A 21672-nucleotide genomic window follows, 5' to 3' on the forward strand; every position below is an offset into this window, starting at 1 on the left:
GTGGAAGCCACCTTGTGGCATGGAAGGGGCAACGTGCTAAGGATGGGAGAGAAGGAGGATGAAAGTCTAGATCCTTGATGAACCAATATCTGTGACATTTATGGTGCCCACATCCAGACTTTTTGTCAGGTGAGGAAAAATAAATGACTCTTTGAGGTCCTGTAAATCAGGTATGTTACTTATAGCAGAATGCATTCTTGACCGGGGGGCTTTGTGAAGATGGCCAAAGGAGTTACTATAAAGGACAGCTCCCTGCTCACAGCACGCTTGGGTCCCTTCTGCCTTTGGGGCCTCACCACTAATTACAAACCCATCCTCAGCCTTCATGACTATGTATTCCACCCTCAAACACCGGCCAATCGCTGTAAGATGGTTCAGGCTGTTGCAGGCTGCATCTAGCTGTCTCGCATCACCTGCCTTCTGGCCAACAGCCGGGTGTCCAGATTTTGAGATGGAACCAGCTTGAAACCCTTTTGGTGACAGTCTGGGCTGAAGAGAAAGCCCCACTGGGCAGAAATGTGGAACTACAACTCCTCCTGGACAACTTGGGCTTCGGGCCAACCTCCTGGCATGGCCCAGTGAGCACCTCCGGTCTCATGCCTCTTCTGGGAAACCTGTTTACTCCAGCTTTGCCCTCCACACCCCCCTCACCCAGGCTTCACTTCCCACACCTGCAAGGCACAAGCAGGCCAAAGAATGCCACTCAAGAGGCTTTCTCCATTTTATTTCTTTGGGAAAAGAAAACGAAGTCTTTCCATCACATATGGTAGAGATATATATTTATATATATTTATATATAATTTCTTTTGTGGTTGGAAGTCCCAAAGCTGAGTCTATTAATATTTTTTTTCTATTTCTTTTCCTACTAATGCCTTCTCTTCCCCCCGCCCCTCTGGCCCAAGTTCTAGGACAGGTGCAGTGAGGGGTGAGTGGAATGGGCAGTGATTGCCAGGACGGCCCCCCACCTAGCTCAGAGATCTGGTGAGGGCCACTGGGAAGGGGCTGTGCAGAGGGATAGAGGCCGCACAGATGGGCACTCCTGTTTTTGTAGGGGACGCACAGCTCGTTAAACAGTCACCAGTCATGGGAGGAGGCTGGTCAGGGGTTGGGGGACTTGCTCACAGTAGTTATCAGCTCTCTCCACCCTGCCCTCCAAACCCAGTCTTGGGGGTGGGAGGAAGCGAGTGAAAGAGAAGTACCAGGGCTGAGGGCCAAGCCTCCTCCAATTGTTATTGCTGGTGAATTAGAAATTTGCCTTTCCCTTCCTGTCTTGGGGAGATGGACTCTGAGAGGGCCCCGAGAGGAAGAAGGAAGTGACACTGGCTGTCCCAACCCCCACTGATGGCCATGCCAGGCCTACTCTGGGCAAACACTGGGCTACCTCAGGGCCCTGTGAACCCAGGGGTCAGTGTTCCTCTCAGGTCAGCCGCCTTCTTCAAGTGGAATCACAACCACCCCTCCACCCCCAAAACAAGGGCCTCAGGCTCAGGCTTGGGCCCAGTGGAGCTTGGAAGTGGGCAGTGCACCAAAGATCAAGCAGAATTTTCTACTGGAAGAAAAAGTAAGGTTTGGGGGAAGAGGCAGCCTGGGACAATGATGTTCTGAGCATGAAAGGAGGCTAGGGGAATTGAGTGGGGGAAGACACAGGAAGACATCACAGACACTCATATAACCTCAAAAACTGGGTGAGGGTAGTGCCTGAGAGGCAGGTAGCACTTAATAGCTGTAGTTAGAGCTGGACAGTGGCCCCGGGTGTGGGGTCAACCAAGCAGATGGGGCTGTCGCCCTGTGGATCCTGGCCAGAAGGGTGAGGGTAGAGCTAAGAAGCCTCCAGGTCACCCTTCCCAAGAACAGGAGGGCAGATCTTCCCTGGGCACTAAGCCTCAAGCCCCAGCTCTTCCCTCCCCCAGCACACACATATGGACCCATACTCAGGACCAGACCAGGCTCTGAGGCCTGGGCCCAAGAGACCTTGCGGGGAGGGGCTGGACAGGTAGCCCTCTCAACCACAGACAGGCCATATGCTCCCACTTGTCCTGCCAGTCTGCCCAGGGAGGGAGACTAGTGCAGGAAGGAGAGAGGCCAGGAGCCCAAGGTCTGTCAGCTTTGGCAGACCCCATGCAGGCCCCCTCAGGCTACGTGGCCTAGGAGGTGAGCATAGAGAGCATCACTGGACACAGGGTGGCCAACAGTAGCAGCCCAGACCCACCTAAGGGTTGGGTCACCTCATGGCACTGCAGGCCTGCCGCCTCCATCTCCAACGAGGGAGGGCCAAGAAAGGGAGCATGGCTCCCCTGCTGCCGGGGCCCCTTATCCCCACTCACTCTGCCCTCCCCCATTCCCTCCTTGGGAAGAGGGTTCGAGTGGGCTGCCCAAAGGGGCAGTGGTAGAGCTGGTAGAGTGGTAGAGGGGGGACCTAGTCACAGCTGCTTTGAGAACCTCTTTGGTCTGGGGATATGGTAGGAGATGTGGGGAAGAGAGATGGCGGGGACGGGATACTGGGGACTCTGGCCTTTGACAGGGCATTTGTCAAAAGGCCACATGCCCAGCTAGGGAATCAGATTTCTGTGGACTCAATGCGCTCGAGGCGGGAGGGGGTCCAGGCTTTCTTCTCCTCGCCATGTTGGGGGGTAGGCGTGCTGGCACCTCCCGCAGCCCCACGCTCTCGCAGCCGCCGCTCCAGCTGCTGGTTGCGCTGGTACATCTCCACATAACTAAGCTGCAGCTGCTTCTGGTACTCGATGACCTTCTCCTTCTCCTCCAGCCACACGCGGCGCTCCTCTGCGAAGCTGGCGCCCTGGCGCTCCCGGGCTCGCCGCTCAGCCGCCAGCTCAGCCTGCAGCCGCCCCACCTCCCGCCGCAGGGCCCGTGTCCCACTCTCCCCACCAGCATCCACCTCCCCATCCAAGGAAACCAAGGAGGCAGCAGCGGCCACCCCAGCCTGACGGCGCATCTTGGCTTCGTCGCTCTCACAGGTGGCCAGAGCATCCTGCGGCTCGGCAGGGTCCACAGGGGTCAACGCCGGCTTGAGGCAGGCCGCAGGCAGCTCGCCCTCCCCCAGCTCCAGGCTGGCCTGTTTGCTGCTGAAGGAGTCCCTCAGGCTGAGCAGCTGCTCCTCCTTCTCCCGCAGCGAGGCCCGACCCTCCCGCAGCTGCGAGCGCAGCCCCACTATCTCACTCAACTTCTGGGACACATCCGCCTGCGAGTCCTTCAGCTGCTGCTTCAGGAGGGAAATCTCCCCAGCCTTCTGGCACACCTGGGTGAGAGGAGAAGCCAGAGTGAAGGCAGAGCTCGCTCACCCCACCCTGAGCCCCATATCTAGCCCCACAGGCACCAAGCTTCCCCAGGGCTCAGGGGCAGCTCCTCATCAGACTGGGTGGAAATGACACTCGGGACACACTCCTTTGACTTGGGACAGACATAGCTGATCTTACGTGACCCAAGGATAGCTCTGGTCCTCACAAACATTCCTAATTGATTTTGTCCGCCCCCCCCCCACAGACACTCCTTTCACTCCCCTCGTGATAGTGGTGGGCTACCGCTCTGGGTTTCTCTGGAGGGGCAGAAGGAAGGGGACACAGAGGCAGAAGGCCCAAGCCCCCAGCCCGCACCTCCCACTTAGTTTCCTCCATCCGGGGCAGGAAGTCGGCCTGCTCCTTCTGGCAGGCCGCCACCTTGTCCTCAAGCTCTTCCCGTTGCCGCATCAGCCGGGCTGCCTCCTCCTGCAGCTGCTTCTTGTCCTGCTGCAGCCGCAGCACCTGCAACTGTAGGCCCTGCTGGGCACGCTGAGCGCCGCGGGCCACCTGCTGCAGCTTCCCGCTGCAGCCCTGCCGCAGCTCGGCCAGCTCGCGCTCCCACGCCTTCTGCCGCTCCTCCAGCACCTGGGCCACCGCCGCCTCGCTCTGCTCCAGGCTGCGCCGCAGAGCTGCCACCTCCTGCTCCTTCTCCCACAGCCGCTCCTCTAGCTCCTGGATCAGAGCACTGGGCGAGGGTGGTGAGCAGGCTGCAAATGGCAGGCCTCCACCTCCGCCCTCCCCCGATCCCAGGTGGCCTGGCCGCCCCATGGATGAGGAGGACCCACTCTTGCTGGAGGCCCGCCCACTGTCAGAGGTTGCCAGGTCTTGGTAGCCCGACCCACCACCACTACTGCTGCCGCTGCCACCCCCATAGCTGGCAGTGCCGATGCGGTTGATGTGGCTGGTGGAGGCACTGAGGGGCGCCAGGTGCTGGCTATAGCTGGAGCTGTAGGTGGGCAGACTTGTGAGTGAGTTCCGGCCAGAGTCTGAGAGGCCGCCCCCACCCCCGCCTGCTGGAGTCATGGTCCGAGACTTGTCCAGCCCGCCCTTGAGACCACCAGGGCCCTGTCGTCCCTCAGGGGTCCCATTGGTCTGCGGGGGGCACAAGTTCTGCATGGAGTGGAAGTTCTTGGGTACAACAGGCTTGAAGGCTGAAGGCCGAACTAGCGGCTCTGAGCACTACATAAAAGCAAGGAAGGGGGAGTGGGCATCAGGATGGGGCCTTAGCCTCAGCCTCAGCCTCCGCCCCCTGGCCAAGATTTGTTCAGGTCCACCTCCCACCCTCACTGGATCTCCATCTTAGAAGTCAATCCCAGCTGAATCTCCACCTCATGCCCCGCTGAAGCCAGGTCTCTCCCCTAGACCCACCCCATGGCTCCCCAGCCCAGCCTCCATCCTGGCCCCTACAACCCGACTTCCAAGAAGACCCACTTTACCCTCCTCTCTGGGCTGCCTCCCATGCCCCATAAAAGGCCCCGGGGACTGACCTGGTCTAGCTTGCCAGAGGTGGCCAGGAGCTTAGGTGGGTGGCTGGGCTCACGATACTGTGGTGGGGCCTTATCACTGCCGCCGCTGCTGCTGCTGCCACCACTGCTGCCCACCACATTCCCACAGACATCTGTGTGGTCACTGCCCCGCAGCTCGCCATTGAGGTAGAGGGAGTTGGCGAGAGCCTTGTCCTCTGATGGGTAGCGGCCTGGCCTCTCCCTGCTGGCCCCACTGCCACTGCCACGGGGGCCAGGGAAACCACCCTGGCTGCCCCCACCCCCTGTGCGGGTGCCCACACTCTTCATGGCGAACTCCTGGGCGTGGGACACCCCACTGCCCACACTGCCCATGGCCAGGCGAGGGTCCGGGGGTCCGAGCTCAGAGGGCCGCGGGGCAAAGGCCAGGAGGGGATCCCGCCCTGGGTCGGCGCGCACAGGCAGTGTTTCCAGCTTCGCCATGACTAAGCCAGGAGGGCACTGTGGGCACAGGTGGGAAGGCAGAGAGAGGTCAGCTCCACCCCCACTCCCACACCCCCAGCCAAGTCAGCCCCAGCAACACTCACACCCTGCCCCTCAGTGTCCCCTTCCCTACAACGGGTACAAGAGTTCCCAGACACCCAAGGTGAAGGAATGGGGCTGGGGTAAGAGTGACAGCTTGGTAATGGGGGCTGCCTGTTGCTCACCTGACAAAGCCCAACCCCAGGGCACCATGCACATACCCTCCTGGCTTTGCTGAGCTCAGCATTCCACTCCTCAACTCCTGCCTCAACCCCACCTCCTCCATGAGCCTCAATTCTTCCCTACAGCCCCCCGAATTTAGGCTGGGTCTGGGCCCCTATATCCCAACCGCATGGGCTGGGGAGATGGGGTTGGAAGGGGACAGCAATACCTGAATCGAATAGGGAACATCATAACTTAAGAGAGGGAGAGAAACCCACCCCTATCCAAAAATTGTGGGTGGGGGTCCTTCCCGGCCCCCTAATCTAGGGCGTTGCAGTCAAGGGCAGAAGTGGAGGCTCACTACCAGCGCAGGCTCCTCTCCTTGCCTTTCCAAAGAGGTGGGGGGCCGACGGGTCCTCAAGCCTGGGACCCTCCGCGGCCCGGTCTGCAGGGGCCATGTGCCTCACTCTCGCAGTCGGGGCTCGGCCCGAACCAGCTGCCCGACTTTGGAAGGGCCGACTGGGCCATCCTGGACTGCAGTGTTCTCCTCTGCGAAATGGGAGGAACGAAGGACACACCTCGCCGAGCTGCCGCGTGCCAGGCGCCCCGCGGCGGCGGGCGCGGAAGGGGACGGGGGTCTCGGCGGGGGTGGGTCGGCGCTGCCGCGGTGGCGCGCATCTGGGTCGCCAGAGGGCGCCACCACGGGCACGCCCCGTCCCCCGCGGACGGCCGGGGACTGCGGCGGCAGCGCGTGGCAAGAGGGCCCTCCTGAGGTCTTCGCAACTCGGCCGCACGGGGAACCGGCACGAGAGGGCCCCCTCCCCACGGCCAGTCCCCTGGCAGAGACCCCTGGGCTGGCCGAGGCCGGGGCAGAGCCGTGCCTCCCTCCAGGCCTGCGTTTCCACAGGTGGGCGGGGACGGGGCGGGGACGGGGCGGGGCCTCGCACCCAGCGGCGCCCGGGAGGATTCCGCGCCCGCAAAACCACTCTAAGAATTCACTGCCACCGGGAAGACTTCCTGGATTCCTCCCCTTCCCCGCTCTCTGTGGACCTTGACCCTGCTCAGTTCACCGTGAAGTCCTCTGAGCCCTTCTGCGGGGTGTGCCTCCTCCCCCAAGGCCGGCCCCCAGGAGCCAGGGGAGCAGGGCCTCGGGTTACCTGTACTCAGGGAGGCCCTGCTTCCTTGTTCCTTTGTCTCAAGTCCGCACCTGGGAACACCTGCCCCAGAGACCTGCATAGTCCAGCCTGGCAGAGGCACCAGGCAGTGCCTGCCGCGGGTGTAGACGCTCAAATGCGTGTATCAGAGATGGCAGGGGACGCCCTTAGGCCTTTACCCCCTACTCAGAAACCAGGCAGGGAGCCCTCCTTCTCTACCAAGGTGAAGGGGCCCAGGTGGCACCCCACAGCCCCTTGAGTGCTCTTCAGACTGTCTTCTACCCAGATGCCCACTTCTAATGCTGTGTCTTTCCTATCAGGCCCCAGACCAGGGGATCCTGACAAAACTCTTGCCCTTCAGGAGTCTTCTAGCCACCACACCTGGAATTACAGCCCTAGGTGGCTGGAAAGTTCACCACCAAGCCAGTCCCGACTGCCTTTGTAAAATTCCATTCTCTCCGTGTCTGCCCCTCACTTCCCCCACCCCCAGGTGCGGAGAACAGCACTTTAGCATCTTCCTCCCTCGGCCAGTCTGTCCCCACATGCAGGGCTGAGACTAGGGTGAGGCAAGAGAGGCACCTAGGGTGCAATTTAAGTGTAGGATCAGCAAGTGCAGGACCCTGAGAGTGAGTGCCTCCTTACACTTGGTGCCCTCATGCCTCACCCTGCTCTGCCTCCACTCCGCAACATATTCCAGCCCTGCTACCCCTCAGCCCAGAAATACCCACCCACCCACCCTAAGCATGACCCCCTTCTTTTGCTATCCTTGGGTGCAGTGTAGGGAGCAGCTGGGGACTAGGAGGATGGAAGCTGAGTGGCCTGAGGCTTGGAACCGGTGGGAAGGCCTGGGCAGGGTTTGGGAGGAAGAACTGACAAAACTTCATAGTGATGGGGTTCAGGGGATGGGGCCAAGTGAGGAATCCAGGCTGGGGTCCCAGGGTGGGTGTGACACCCTTAACATGACAGGGGGAGAATGTGTAGGGGAAATAGGTGCTTTTGGGAAGACCAGAGAAAGTTGTCTCTCACATACTGGATGGAAAGAGAGACTGGCATCACCAGCATTCAAGGGTGGTGTGGGTGGGGCCCAGCATCAAGCTAGGGTGGCAGAGCCCCAGAAGCTTGGGAGGCAGTGGGGGAGCAGGTAAAAGGGAGCAGACCCTGCAGACCAAGATGAGGGGCTTCAAGAATGTGGGAGCAGCTCCCAGTGTTTAAAAAAAGGCCAGGCAAAACTGGGATTGGAGAGCATGCCCTGGATTTGGCAGGTGGAAACATTACCGGTGTCTATGAGAGAATGGTTTCAGAAAAGTGGTGCAAGGCAAAGCCAGACTACAGGAGTAGAGAGGTCTAGAGGGAAAGATGGGAGAATTCCCTGCCAAGAGAGAAGGCCAGAGAAGGCTATAATTTAAGGTGGTTTGGGACCCAAGGGCCCTTTTCTAATTTTAAAATTAAGCATGGTATAAACCTGAGTGTGTTGACATGCCAAAGGAAGGTGCCCAAAGTGAGATTAGAGATCTAGGAATGGGGGCTACGCCAGAGGCCTGGATGCGGACAGGAGAAAATCTCAGAAGTGATCATGTTGGTCATGAGAGCGATAGGGATAATGTTTGGGAAGGTGCTTTGCAAACTGTAAGGTGCAGTACAAACATGTAGTACTACCTTGTCTGAGATCCAGGAAAGGAGAATCTGACCATAGGTTGGGGCTGGTCATATGCCACTCTGCCCTACTGTTTTCCTGGAGTGTGTATGGTCCCCAGCCAGGCTAGGATGCCCAGAGTCCTGGACGGAAATGACATCCCAAGGCTGTCTCCTGAGCCTCCTCTCCCTGTGCTCTACCTAGGGAATCCATGACTGCCAACACACAGCAGCTCTCCCGGGAGCCTTGCTCCCCAAAGTGCTTCTTGCCGTAATTATAACATGTCATGGTCAACCCCATGCAAGCGTTCCCTGTCCCTTGCCTCTCCCAAGCTGGGGCTGCCGCAGCTTCTTTCCTCAAAAGCCCGGCAGGGAGCTTTCAGGACAAGGACGGGCATATGTTTCCGCCTGACAGGCAGAAACTCAGCCCAGAGGAAGAGTCTGAGCTTCATCTATAGGTCAGAGTCCTGAACTGGCCCAGGTAACTGAGTGTGGTCTGCAAAGGCAGCCTCATAGCATCAGCCCAACAACCTGGGATGACAGCCTGTTGCCCGACTCTACCTCTATCTCTGTCCCATCAACCCTCAGTGTCTGGGACATTACACACAGTATTAGCAGTCACAAAGGGGCCAAATGGACTCTACCTGGGAGTTACATAGGCAGATCCCTCCAACCCACCTGGGTGGAGTGACCACCCAGCCCCTCCCTACCTGTGTCCCTCCCAAAGCTAGGAACACTCCACCCTTCTCTTAGGGTCTCAGAGGCCCCAAGCTAAGCCCATTTACCCCCTAAAGATCTCAGCAGCCCCTCCTGCCAGTCCCCCTTGCTGGGGACTCCTCACTCACCTTTCTTCCCCTGCACTCTCTCCTCTGTGCAGCTGCCAGGGGACTCTTTCTAAAGGGCAAAGCCAATCTTGTCCCTGCTCTGCCCAAATTCTTCCATGAGCAGTGCCAAGTGCAGGAGACAGAGTTTTGGAGGCATCAGCTCTAAGTGTAAATCCCAGCTCCACTGATTAGAGGTGGAACCGCATGCAGGTTATTTCACCTTGGGTTCTCACATCTACCTTATAGGAATCTTAAGTAAATGTATTATGGGTAAAATGCGTGGCATTCCTCTCAGCACCCAGAACCAGAGCAGAGCTTGCAGGAGGGCCACCAAGGCCTCTCCTGCTGCCCATCCTTTTTACCCCGACCTGAGCCCCTCTCCACTCCACACACAATCTATTCCCAGCTCTCTGTGCCCATCCTGCATCCTTCAAGGACCAATCTAAATGCTGCCTCTCAGGACAGCATCCCTGATCTCCCCTAGTGGGGAGGGGTCTTGGAACACTTGGCTCAGGCTACTCCAGGGAGATGCCACTCTGAGGTTTCCTTGGAGCTGGCCTGTGGATACCCCAGTGGCACAGATGGCAGAGTCCTGGGGTCTTTTGGCCTGGCACTGAGGAGATGCAGAGAGAATGTGTGGGAATGCTAGTTATGAGCAATGCAAAGAGGCAATGAATCCGGACAGGAAAATCAGGAAGGGCTTCCCGGAAGAAGGACTGAGGGAGAAATGGGATCGGGGGCACTGTAGGGCTTTTGGGGGTGCAGAGGTCTCCAGAACTTCTTGGTTGTGATTTGAGGGGCGATCCATCTTCTCTTGGCGACAAAGGAGAAAGGGGCCCATCCCCTAGATTCTGGCTCTGATGAAGCCCATGTTTCAGGACTGAGGGGGCTGACAGCGCCCCCCCTTTCCCCTGAGCACACACACGCGCGCACACACGAGCCTCCGCGCGGGGGGGTGGGGGTATTCGCCATTCACCAGCAACCCGTTGCCCGCAGCGACAACAGATAGAGACCCCGGCCACAGGCCGTCCCGAGGAGGTGCCCGGGGGTCTCTGCAGTGGGGAAAATCCCACCCGGACCTCCCCGTGCTCCGCACCAACGCGTGTGGCCCCGGGGGGCGGGGCGCAGAGGGAAGAGGTGACATAATCCGGGCCGCACCCCCTCCGGCCGCCACCTCCCCCCAGGCCCCGCGAAACATCCATGACATCATCGCCTCATCTCCACTCCCCTCCCCCCTAGGACCCCAGCAGCGGGACGCGCCCCCTCCTCAGCTCCAGGTCTGGCTGGACGAGCCTCGCGGTGCAGTGTGCACGGCGACAGGTCGGAGCCCGGAGGGACGCCGCGGTGGCCCTGCCTCACTTACTCGCTGCCTCAGGATCTGGCGCGGGGTCTTCGACGAGGGCGCCACCGGCCCGGCTCGCTGGCGCAGCCCGAAGCCCGCCCGGCGGGGCGCGCGGCGCGGGCCCGGCTCGGCTCCGCGCCCCTCCCGCTTCCCACCCGGGCCCCGCCCACCCGCGGCTGCGGCAAACGCGGACCCGCCCTCCGGCCACGCCCCCCGGGGCCGCCAATCCCCGGGCTGGGGCGGGGCGCAGTGCCTTTACCCCTTCGTCTCTGCATCCTGGCCCGCACGTGGAACCCTTCTGGACCACTCACTCCAGCGCGCCACGAGTCTGCTCCGAGCCCGTCTGCTCGTCGCCTGTTATTCCCCAGGATTCTTGGGCTCAGCCCGCAGTCTCTCCTTTCCAACGAAAGCAGTGGAACAGCGCCCTCCGCCACATCTTTGGCGACCTAGAGGAGCCCCTCTGGTTTGGGGAAGGGTCTCGGGACACCCAGCCCCGAGCCCCATTCCTCTCCCGCTACTGCTCTTCCGGACGCGGCCTCCCAGCGGACGCCGTGAGACCCTGCAAGTCCGCAAGGTGGGGGCGGGGCGAGCCATCACGGGTGGATCCCGCACTGCCGAGGGAAGACCGCCCGGGCGCGGGGACCGCAGGCTCGCGTGTGGGAGGCTTCGAGGGGCCGTGACACCCTCCGTCAGCAAACGGAGCCGGTCTGACACTTGCTGCTCGCGGATGCTCACCGTCCGCGGGAAAAGGCGGGCGACCAGGAAAAGACGTTACAATCCAGCAGGGTTTGAGTGCTTTCACCCTGTGCCCCGCACCTGGCACGAGGCTTGGACCCGGCCCGCACGCTGCATCCGGGGATGAGAGGGGACCCGAAGCACCAGCTTCGCACGCGCGTGCCGCGTTCTGTGCGGCGAGTGCTCATTCCGCCCCGGGTGGCCTGGGAGGGCTGCCGGGAGGACTAAGTCAGCCTGGAACTGATGCCTTAGCCTTGAATAGGGCCGGGAAGCAAGCCAGGCCTAGGGTTCAGTATTAGCAAAGCCTGGAGGCACAAAGGGTCTGTCCTAAAAGCTGTAGCGCCTCCACTTTGGCTGGGATTTAACCCATTGTATCTCAGCTGTTACAGCTGATTCATTTGGTCATCCATCATCCTATTTTATAGTTTTTATTTCTTGCTGTTTTCTGTTTTGTGAATTTTTCCATATTTGCTTTTATCTTCTATAGTGATTTGTAAGGCAGAAAGCCTGTTTTTAATTATCCCGGTGGTTGCCTTTATCAAATAAAAATACAGTTTATATTTCACAAATTATTAAAGTCAATGACACACCATTCGTTTTTATATTCCTCTTTATGTAATGAGAAATTTAACGTGTCTTTCAATCTCCTGGCCTACTGTCCTCACACCTTATATTTGTCCACTTAATCCAGGATGATAGACACAGCTTTTGTTTACATTTTTTTTAAGCCACAAAATCCTCTTTTTCAATCGTTTTTGGCTTTTGCCAACCCTTTGTTTAATTGGTGTCAATGTCACTGCCAGTTTTGTATGCTCTAATTTTTCTATTCCTCATTCAGACCCAGCTTTCACCTGACTGGTGATTTCAGGGAAGACTCCTGCATGTAATGTTTTTCTAAGCCTTTCCCTAGGTAGGTGAAAAGGCCTTTCTACTGTCTTTACACACAAATGGTGGCTTGACTGTTTATAGAATTCTTGAGTCTCAAACTTTTCCCCTCAAGACACTCTTGTCCTTATTCCATTGTCTTCCGGCTTTCAAAATGGTGCAAGTACACCTGAAATTAATATAGTGTTATATGTCAATTATATCTCAAAAAAAAAAATGGTAGCAAAGCTGGGCTAGCCTGTTTTAGGTGAGCAATTTCCCTGGTGCTTGTTGGGATTTTTCTTTACCTTCAAAAGTCAAACATTTTGCCAGTAAAAGTCTCAGTGTGGGACTTTTTCTATTAATTTTCCAGAAATAGAAGAGGTCTTTTCAGCTTTAAAAAGTTTTCTTCTAATTTGTTTCTGTCTATTCTGTGAACAGATTGTTTCGGGGTTTTTGTCTCCCCTAAAATTATCACACTGGATCACCACGGTCAATTAGATCTTTGTCCTTTTTCTCTGCATCCTGGAAGAGTATCTCAAGTTTTTCTTCACCATCACAGATTTAATTCTCTTCAGAGTCAAGGGTACTCTTTGTTTTCTCCAATAAGATATTTAATTCTGCTGGTTTTATTTTCCTTTCATTTTAGCCAATTTCCACCCCACCTTTGTTTTGATCTCAATTTAATCTCTTTATAGTTCTCTGTTCCTATTTCTTAGAGAATGTGGTTTTGCATCTTAACACAGGAAAATAAGAGAATACCATATTTGACTGTTCTAACGCATATGAAAACCTTCATAAAGTGGACCATTTTCTGGGAAATAACATTACAAAAATAAGAAAGATGTTGAAAACATTATCCAAGAAATATGTCCAAAAAAAGGCTCTGGGCTCAGATGGTTTCATGGAAGAATTCTTTCAAACTTTCAGTGAACAGATAATCCTGACCCCATAAATCTGTACTAGAGCCCAGAAAAGTTAGAATGCTATTTCACATTATGAAGCCACAATCCCCCTTATACCAGTTCCCCATAAAGACAGCATACAAAGAACTGCAAACCAATCATACTTACAAGTTCAGAGGGAAAAAAATTCCTAAATACAACTCAAGGAAATAAAATTAAATATTATTGTATGTGAAATTAATAATCCATGAGTTCGTTAAATTAAAAAAAAACAATCATCACCATAGATGCCAAAAAGTCATTCAGGGGCCGGCCCTGTGGCTTAGCGGTTAAGTGCGCGCGCTCCGCTGCTGGCGACCCGGGGTTCGGATCCTGGGTGCGCACCGATGCACCGCTTCTCCGGCCATGCTGAGGCCGTGTCCCACATACAGCAACTAGAAGGAAATGCAGCTATGACATACAACTATCTACTGGGGCTTTGGGGGAAAAAAATAAAAAAAAAAAAAAAAAAAAAAAAGTCATTCAAAAATCAATACCCAAAAAGAACTCTCATAACTAACCAGCAACGGCTGAAATTAAGATTCCATATTTTGGGCCGGCCCCGTGGCTTAGCGGTTAAGTGCACGCGCTCTGCTGCTGGCGACCCGGGTTCGGATCCCGGGCGCACACCGACGGGATTTTTTCCCCCTTTGGGGGGAAAATAAATAAATAAATAAAATCTTTAAAAAGATCCAATATTTTGTGCTACCTTGACATCTGGTAAAATCAGGAGGGCCTCAAATGGCCTCAGCAACTTGCCCTAGCCAAACAATTCTCCTTATCAAATGGACCAGGTGCAGTTCCTGCTTATCTCTGAGCAGCGGGTTTCAGCTCTCTGCCAGCCAAGGAACTATTCAAACAAGCCAATCACATCCCCTGCAGCAACCAGGGTCACACCTCACCCACTTGCTGCTACAAAGCCTGCCCCCCACAGCCTCTGGCTGTTCACTAAATTCCCGAGTGCAACGCCTGTGTGGCCCTGTATGGTTTGTGGTGTCCTCCTCCCCTGGCCTGTGAGTATATGTAACTAATAAACTGCTGTCAATCTCACCTGTCCAGTGTCAGGTATTGTGTTTGGCCATCTCCATAACCCTAGGGTGGGAATCCCTCACCAATGGGGTAAAGAAGGAGCAATTAAAACAAGAGTCTATCATCTCAACAAAGCTGGGAAAATAAAAAGAAAGAGACTATCAGATTGACAAAAATGAAAAAGACTGATATCCCAAGTTGGTAAGTCTGTAGATAGGAACTCACACACTGTTTTCGAGAGTATAAATTGGTACAACCCTTTGGGAGGACAATTGGGTAATATATAAAAACGTGTAATGTGTATATCTTCAGACCCAGCAATTCCATTTCTGGGAAGAAATGCCATCACAAGTAACATGATAGATGTACAAAGTCACTGATGTACTGATGGTAATAGCAAAAAAAAAAAAAAAAAATTAAACCTAAACACATCAATTAACAGAAGATTGATCAAATGAATCACAATGTGTCCAATGCAATGTAACAATAGAAAGCTATTTAAAAGAATGACATGGATGTCTATGTATTGCCATAGAAAGATGACTATATTAAGTAAAAAAGCAAGTGGCAGCATCGTTATGCATACTATAATTTTTCTATTATTTTTAAAAGAATATATATGTATATGCATAGAAAAGTCTGAAAAGATACACATCAAACTATTACCAGTGGCTACCCTGAGATGGTGGGATTGCAGGGGGTATGGCAGTAGAGAGGACTCTCTCATTAGGCATTAGGCACTCTGTAACGTTTGCATTTTTTACAATAAGCATGTATTAGTTTTGTAAAAAAAAATTTTTTAAGATAAAAAAGTTTTCCTGGAAGAATAAACAGGTGAGTAAGCTCTGGAAATTTAGATATGACAGACTATTATGATATTAAATATTTGCTCAAAAATCCCTGCCACAATGGAGTTTGCATTCTAGTGAGAGGAGATGGTCAGTAAATACATAGTGGATTAGAAAGTGGTTAAGTACTAAGGAGAAGCTGAGATTGCAGGGGGATCCCAATTCTGGATAAGGTGGAAGGACTTGCCAAGGAAGTGACATTCAAGTTAAAGATGTGGAGTGGAGGGAGCAAGCCAAGTGTAAATCTGGAGGTTTCTAGGATGCAATCATTTTATCCAATAAAATGAGCTCTTTTTCTATATTTTCTTGTTTTGTCACACTAACTACAGCTTCCAAATAGAAATAGATACTTAAACATTTTAGTTTCTAATAAGATCAGTAACTACAAAAGGAATTAACATTATTAAAGATCTACTCTTTTAAATGGCACTAGACCCAGAGTGTTTGACGGCTGAGTTCTACCCAATCTAGAAGAGATGATTCTAAGTCATAGTAAAAGATGAAAAGCTCTCAAATTTGTTTTATAAAGGTAGAACAATCTTAATCCCAAAATTAAATAAAAGAAGAAAATTGTGATTAATCATCTGTCTTCCCCACTAGCTTGTAGCATCTATGTGGACAGGATCCTTTTTTAAAATTCCATCTCCGCATCTTAATACTCTGGTAAACAGAATAGCAGCCCCCCAAAGATATCCCAGTCCTTACCCCCAGAACCTGTGACTATGTTAGGTTACATGGCAAAGCAGAATTAAGGCTGTAGATACTATTAAGGTTTCTAATCAGCTAACCTTAAAATAGGGAGATTATCCTGGATTATCTAGATGGGCCCAATGTAATCACAAGGGTCCTTGAAAGTGGAAGAGGAAGGGAGAAGAGAGTGAGGGGGAGACGTGATTACGGAAGAACGGTTAGAGAGATGCAACTGTAGCTGGCTGTACAGACGGAGGAAGGGGGCCCTGAGCCAAGGAATGTGGGTGGCCACTCAAAGATGGAAAAGAACCTCCAAAAGGAACACAGCCTTACCTTGACTTTAGCCCAGTAAGACCCATGTTGGACTTCTAACCTATAGAACTGTAAGACAATATATCTGTGTTTTATGCCACTAAGTTTGTGGGAATTTGTTACAGCAGCAATAGGAAACTAATGCAAGCACATAATAAGCACTCAACATTCATTTGTTGAATGATGAATGAAATCACAAAAACCCTGGGTCTATAGATAAACGGGTAAAAGACACAAACAGATCATTTACAAAACACAAACGGCCAATAAGCAGTTGAAAACATCTCCAGCCCTGCTGATACTGAACAGATTCAAATCAAAATCAAATTAGCAGGCTATTGTGATCTTTTGGGGTCCTACCCACCAAGTTATCCAGAGGAGAACTCGAGGCCTCTCTGGCATGACTGGGCAATCTCAGTGACCTCCAAACACCAAACTGGGAGGCAGACAAGGCACTTTAATCCATGGTAAAGTCTGGATGTTTGTACTAAAGCTTTTTACAGGTGTGCTTGTTTTATAAGGAAATAAAAACCCCTGGAATTGGGCCAAAAATTTCTGAGAATGACCAGTAAAGGTCTTGGGAGTTATCTAGACCAATATAAAACTGTAACCGAAACGTTACTGCTGAGGTCTTTTACAAGCTGTTTTATAAACTGATTAGCTGATGTTTACACACACACACACACACACACACACACACACACACTCAGCCTGTGAAAAATAAAAGTTAAAGGAAAAATACAAAAAATTATTAGACTGTGTTCTCCTTTTTATCACCACTCTTTACTAATTGCACATTTTACCTAAGATAGAAGATGGTTTATGCTTTTATGTTCCCCAGGGTCCCTCTGTAACTTTTTTTTTTTTTAAAGATTTTATTTATTTATTTTTCCCCCCAAAGCCCCAGTAGATAGTTGTATGTCATAGCTGCACATCCATCTAGTTGCTGTATGTGGGACGCGGCCTCAGCGTGGCTGGAGAAGTGGTGCGTCGGTGCGCGCCCGGGATCTGAACCCGGGCCGCCAGCAGTGGAGCGCGCGCACTTAACCGCTAAGCCACGGGGCTGGCCCTCTTTTCTGTTTTTACATAATTGATGCTTTGTTTATAGCATACTAACAAAGAGACTTATCTGTACCTGTACTGTGTAAACCTCATTGCAAGACAGTTAGAAACAAAGTAAAAAAGAACACAAGTCGCCGCCCCACCCCCCCAAGCGAGCTTTATGTACTCACATCTTTTTGTGAAGCATGTTGATCCTTCTTCAAGCACCAAGCAGAATAATAAAATGATTACTACATCGTGGAAATTATGGTCATACCTAAATTTTTAATCAATTTTATTGAAACATGCAGAATCCAAAAATGTTACCAGATTTAGTATTTGTAAAAGCTGGAGTAAATTCGTCCAGCAGAAAGCCTCCTTCGTAAACTTTTTTACGTGATCATTGCAGACAGACACGGCGGTGGCTAAATGAAACTTTTATTATCTGTCTTTGGGGCCCAAACTTCCCATGTGTCCACTTACCATTTGCCAACTTTTCCTCTCCTGAATTGCTACCACTCAGCAGACGGAGCTGAGATGTAGAAAAATGAGAATTTGCCGACAATGATGGATTATATGTTCAATAATTTCTCATCTATTCATATTTGCTACTACAGTCTATTTTGACATGAGGCAATGCGCACAAACTAAAACGGCATCAAGACAACTGCCAAACTAGACATCAAGCATGTGTCCAGACAACTACACTGTTCTGTGATCTGTGGGGTTTAGCTCCACAACAAAGTGACTTACTTCGTTGATGAGAAATAGCTTAACGAAAATAAAACAGAGGTATTAAGTCTCAGTTACTCAGTTATGACACACTTGGAACATTACTAGTTTTAGTTTTGGTTAGTATTATGGATTTTTTTTGTATTATATGTTAGAAATGTAAGTCAAATGGTAATATCATATAAGAAAATTAAAATGACTAAAACCAGTCAAAGTAAATCTACCAGGTTATATTCAAAAGGTTATATTTAAATAAGTCTAATGTTATAGTATCAGTATTTGGTAGGTTCTCTTACAAGGTTCCCTTATACATTTTGCTGTAATGAATAATCAAATAACATATTAACCGGCCAAAAATTACATATGGTGTCCGAATAAACCAAGTAAAACTATTTTTCAACGTCACTATTGTAGTCTAAAAGGCTTTTGGTACAATTCTGTGCCTATCAAAAGTTAGGTATGGGGCCGGCCCCGTGGCTTAGCGGTTAAGTATGCGCACTCCGCTACTGGCGGCCCAGGTTCAGATCCCGGGCGCGCACCAACGCACCGCTTGTCCGGCCATGCTGAGGCAGCGTCCCACATGTAGCAACTAGAAGGATGTGCAACTATGACATACAACTATCTACCGGGGCTTTGGGGAGAAAAAAAGGAGGAGGATTGGCAATAGATGTTAGCTCAGGGCCGGTCTTCCTCAGCAAAAAGAGGAGGATTGGCATGGATGTTAGCTCAGGGCTGATGCTCCTCACAAAAAAAGAAAAAAAAAAAAGTTAGGTATGATACACAACTCGTCACCCAGATATGAATCCTCAGCCCTGTCCTCAATATAAAAGGAACAAGCTCCTGAGAACCCCATTTTTCAAACTGTACGCTGAGATCTCTTGTGGGTTATAAAATCAGTTTAGTCACCATCAGCAATGAAACAGAATAGAGAAGGAAAGATCAACATACACCAAACCATGACGAGTGAAGGACTACTATGAAGCTTTTGCTTCAGTTATCTCTATGTATGCACACACACACAAAGATATACTGAGTCTTTAAGGTAAAATGGATTTCTTACTAAGAGACAGCGTCAAAAAAGTTTGAAAAACACAGCCTTAGCAGAATAGTTGTCTCTGATCTTGGGGCAGGGGCTTGGGACTGGAGGTATCTGGGACATGCTCGTGAAGGCTCGAAGTGGTACCTGGAACAGTTCAACAGGGGAGTGAAGGGTGTGGAGGGAGGAGCTGATGGAGTAACGATGACTTGTGGGATACGATGTTTGCAAAGAAGTCTTAAGAAGTGAGTTACTGATTCAAAACACTAATTAAACATCCCCCCTTCACCAAATACAGCCCAAATCTCTGGGCTCAGCATTCACTGCCCTTCCCAGCTGGGTCCCAACCTCCCTTTCCACCTTATCTCTCCTTTGCCCCCGCCTTTCTTCCACCCAACACTCCATGCCCCTCAGTGAGCCACAAGCCTTGACATTCTCTGCATGTGTCCTCCCCTCAGCCCAGAAGGCCTCTCCTTGTGAGCCGCTGGTCCCTTTCTTTTATTATGGCATTTGGCCAGGCATCTGGCTGGTTAGATGGTTGGTGGTCTCCCTGTTAGACTGGTACCACTGCCCTTGCCCCCACCATGGCTTCCTGGGTGCTTAGCATTCTGCCTCATACTCGGTAGGCTCTCTGTAGATTATGTTTTTTTAATTTTTTTTTTGTAATTTTATTTATTTTTTTTTTCCCCCAAAGCCCCAGTAGATAGTTGTATGTCATAGTTGCACATCCTTCTAGGTGCTGTATGTGGGACGTGGCCTCAGCATGGCCGGAGAAGCCGTACATCAGTGCGCACCCGGCATCTGAACCCAGGCCGCCAGCAGTGGAGCGTGCGCACTTAACCGCTAAGCCATGGGGCCGGCCCTACATTAGTGTTTTTTAAACACACTTTAGATGTGTTTAAATAATTTTTGTGTTACAAAGATCCAACATGCATCCTGCACTGGTGCCACTGTGGCGACCCGAGGGGAGTCACTCAATTGCGGGATGAGTGGAGTGACTATTGGTGCCCTCATGTGTCCACTTTTTTCAGCCTCTTTTCTGAGGCTTAACTTGAGCCAAGGATACAAGAGGCCATTTAGGGCTCAATGTGTTTAAGCTTTTATGGGAAATTTTACATGTATAAAAACAGATGAGTATAACCTCCGCGTACACATTACCCAGTTTTAATAATTTTTCAACTCGCAGCCAATCTTGTACATAACCGTTTTTGAAAAGACAAGTTGTATTATACGGCTCTCCAACTCTGGGCTTGTCAATAACATGCCTTGAAGGTCCATAAAAAAGAGGAGTGTGATAGAACCAAACTGAACTGGACTGGACTCTATAGGGAGCAAGTGGTATCAAAATAGACCTGTAGGGCTGGGCTGTGAAGATAAGGCCTCCAGAACAAGTATATCAAGCATTTTTGTAACTCGGGAGTTACAAAAATCAAAACTTATCTGATTGGCTGGAGCCAAGTCTAGAGTTTCTGCTGGAGGGGGAAAATTAACTATGAAAGAAGGGCCACACAACAGGAAAAGGACTCAGATAGGGTCACAGGGAAGTCCTGGGTCCCTGGTTCTGCATCACCATTCTCCAGTCATACCTACATCCTCAGCCACCTGAGACAGTCACCCTCGTGCTCCAGGATAAGTGAAAACTGTACCTTCAGGAAGAAATAAAAATAGAGCTAGTGAATAAGCAAATGTAAATGCATGGTATTGAAATGTTATTGAAATGTTTATCATCAGTTTTAATATTAAAACATGTACAAATCAGTAATGTAATCATTATAATACTACGTGTGTCTGGTCTACTTTTTAAGGTGTAAAATCATTTAAAATAATTTTTTTTTTTTTTTGTGAGGAAGATCAGCCCTGAGCTAACATCCATGCCAACCCTCCTCTTTCTGCTGAGGAAGACCAGCCCTGAGCTAACATCCATTGCCAATTCTCCTTTTTTTTTTTTTTCCCCCTTTTTCTCCCCAAAGCCCCAGTAGATAGTTGTATCTCACAGTTGCACATCCTTCTAGTTGCTGTATGTGGGATGCCGCCTCAGCATGGCCGGACAAGCAGTGCGTCGGTGCGCGCCTGGGAGCCGAACCTGGGCAGCCAGTAGCAGAGCGCATGCACTTAACCGCTAAGCCACGGGGCCGGCCCCTAAAATAATTTCATATATTAAATATGGAGACTTTAAATGCTTAGAAGTATTAAGTAACGATTAATGTTTAAATGTTTGAAAAATTGCAAGTTGTTAAACTTGTAAGTTTTCATTTATTTGCTGTGAAAGTGGTTTGTACATACTTAGAAAAATGTTAATCACTTACTATTTGAAGAACTGTTCATTTGGTAAGTTTATTAGTAGATCGATCACTAAATAATGCACAGAGAGTCACAGAGTTTTCCCTCCATAAGCTCCTGGGACATAAAGAATCTTAGAAGGCTTTGGGGACGTGAGGAAGGGATGTGCCTTTCCCCACTCCCAGCCTGTGGGCAGTGTCTTGAAGGTGGAGTGAAGGGGCTGCCATAGCCATCTTGCTACCTGGATGGTGGTGGCTGAGGACAGTTGAGGGAAAGGATGGAAGAGACCTGGAGCTGCTGTGTTGCTCTGTGAGAAGCCCACTCCAGTGGGGAATTTAATTATTTGCAACTTTATGGCCTGCCTCTCCACCCCACCCCTACCTCCCTTCACTGGCTCTCAACCTTGGCTGCACATTGGAATCTCCTGATGCTTCCTGAGTTCCACCCCCAGAGACTCTGACTGAACTGGTCTGGGGTGCAGCCTGGCATGAGAATGCTGAAAACTCCCCAGGTGATTCTAATGAGCAACCAGGGCTGAGAACCACTGTTTCAACTGTAAGCCATCTCCTTTTCCCTTTGTAATTTTATGTGTCTATCTCATACTGTGGGGTACCTATTTTGTTTCTTCCCTCTCCTACTAGACTAGGCTCCCAGATGGCCTTCCAAACAATGCATGTGGTCCTTCCCAGCTCCAGATGACTCTAAGTGCCCACTGCTGATAGAAGTAGGAGAGTCACACCTTACTTAGAATTTAGGTTCTAAGTTA

The 21672-nt window shown here is 51.2% G+C and overlaps 1 protein-coding gene across 3 annotated transcripts; it reads right to left on the reverse strand.

Moving 5' to 3' along the window:
- Positions 1-703: 703 nt before the first annotated feature.
- On the reverse strand, positions 704-10479 carry LZTS3 (leucine zipper tumor suppressor family member 3). Of its 3 annotated transcripts, none has more exons than XM_058563099.1 (5): positions 10417-10479; positions 5830-5992; positions 4784-5260; positions 3612-4475; positions 704-3256 (listed from the first exon to the last, which is right to left on the reverse strand). In XM_058563099.1, exons 2-5 carry the CDS (start codon positions 5899-5901, stop codon positions 2558-2560), a joined length of 2112 nt encoding a protein of 703 aa, XP_058419082.1. In that variant the 5' UTR covers positions 5902-5992; positions 10417-10479; the 3' UTR covers positions 704-2557. The 3 variants fall into 3 exon arrangements, with proteins under 3 accessions (XP_058419082.1, XP_058419083.1, XP_058419084.1); XM_058563100.1 differs by having other exon boundaries at positions 5808-5992; XM_058563101.1 differs by having other exon boundaries at positions 5805-5992.
- Between the last annotated feature and the right edge of the window lie 11193 nt (positions 10480-21672).

This window comes from Diceros bicornis, chromosome 19, assembly GCF_020826845.1.
Source record: "Diceros bicornis minor isolate mBicDic1 chromosome 19, mDicBic1.mat.cur, whole genome shotgun sequence".
Lineage (NCBI taxonomy): Eukaryota > Metazoa > Chordata > Mammalia > Perissodactyla > Rhinocerotidae > Diceros > Diceros bicornis.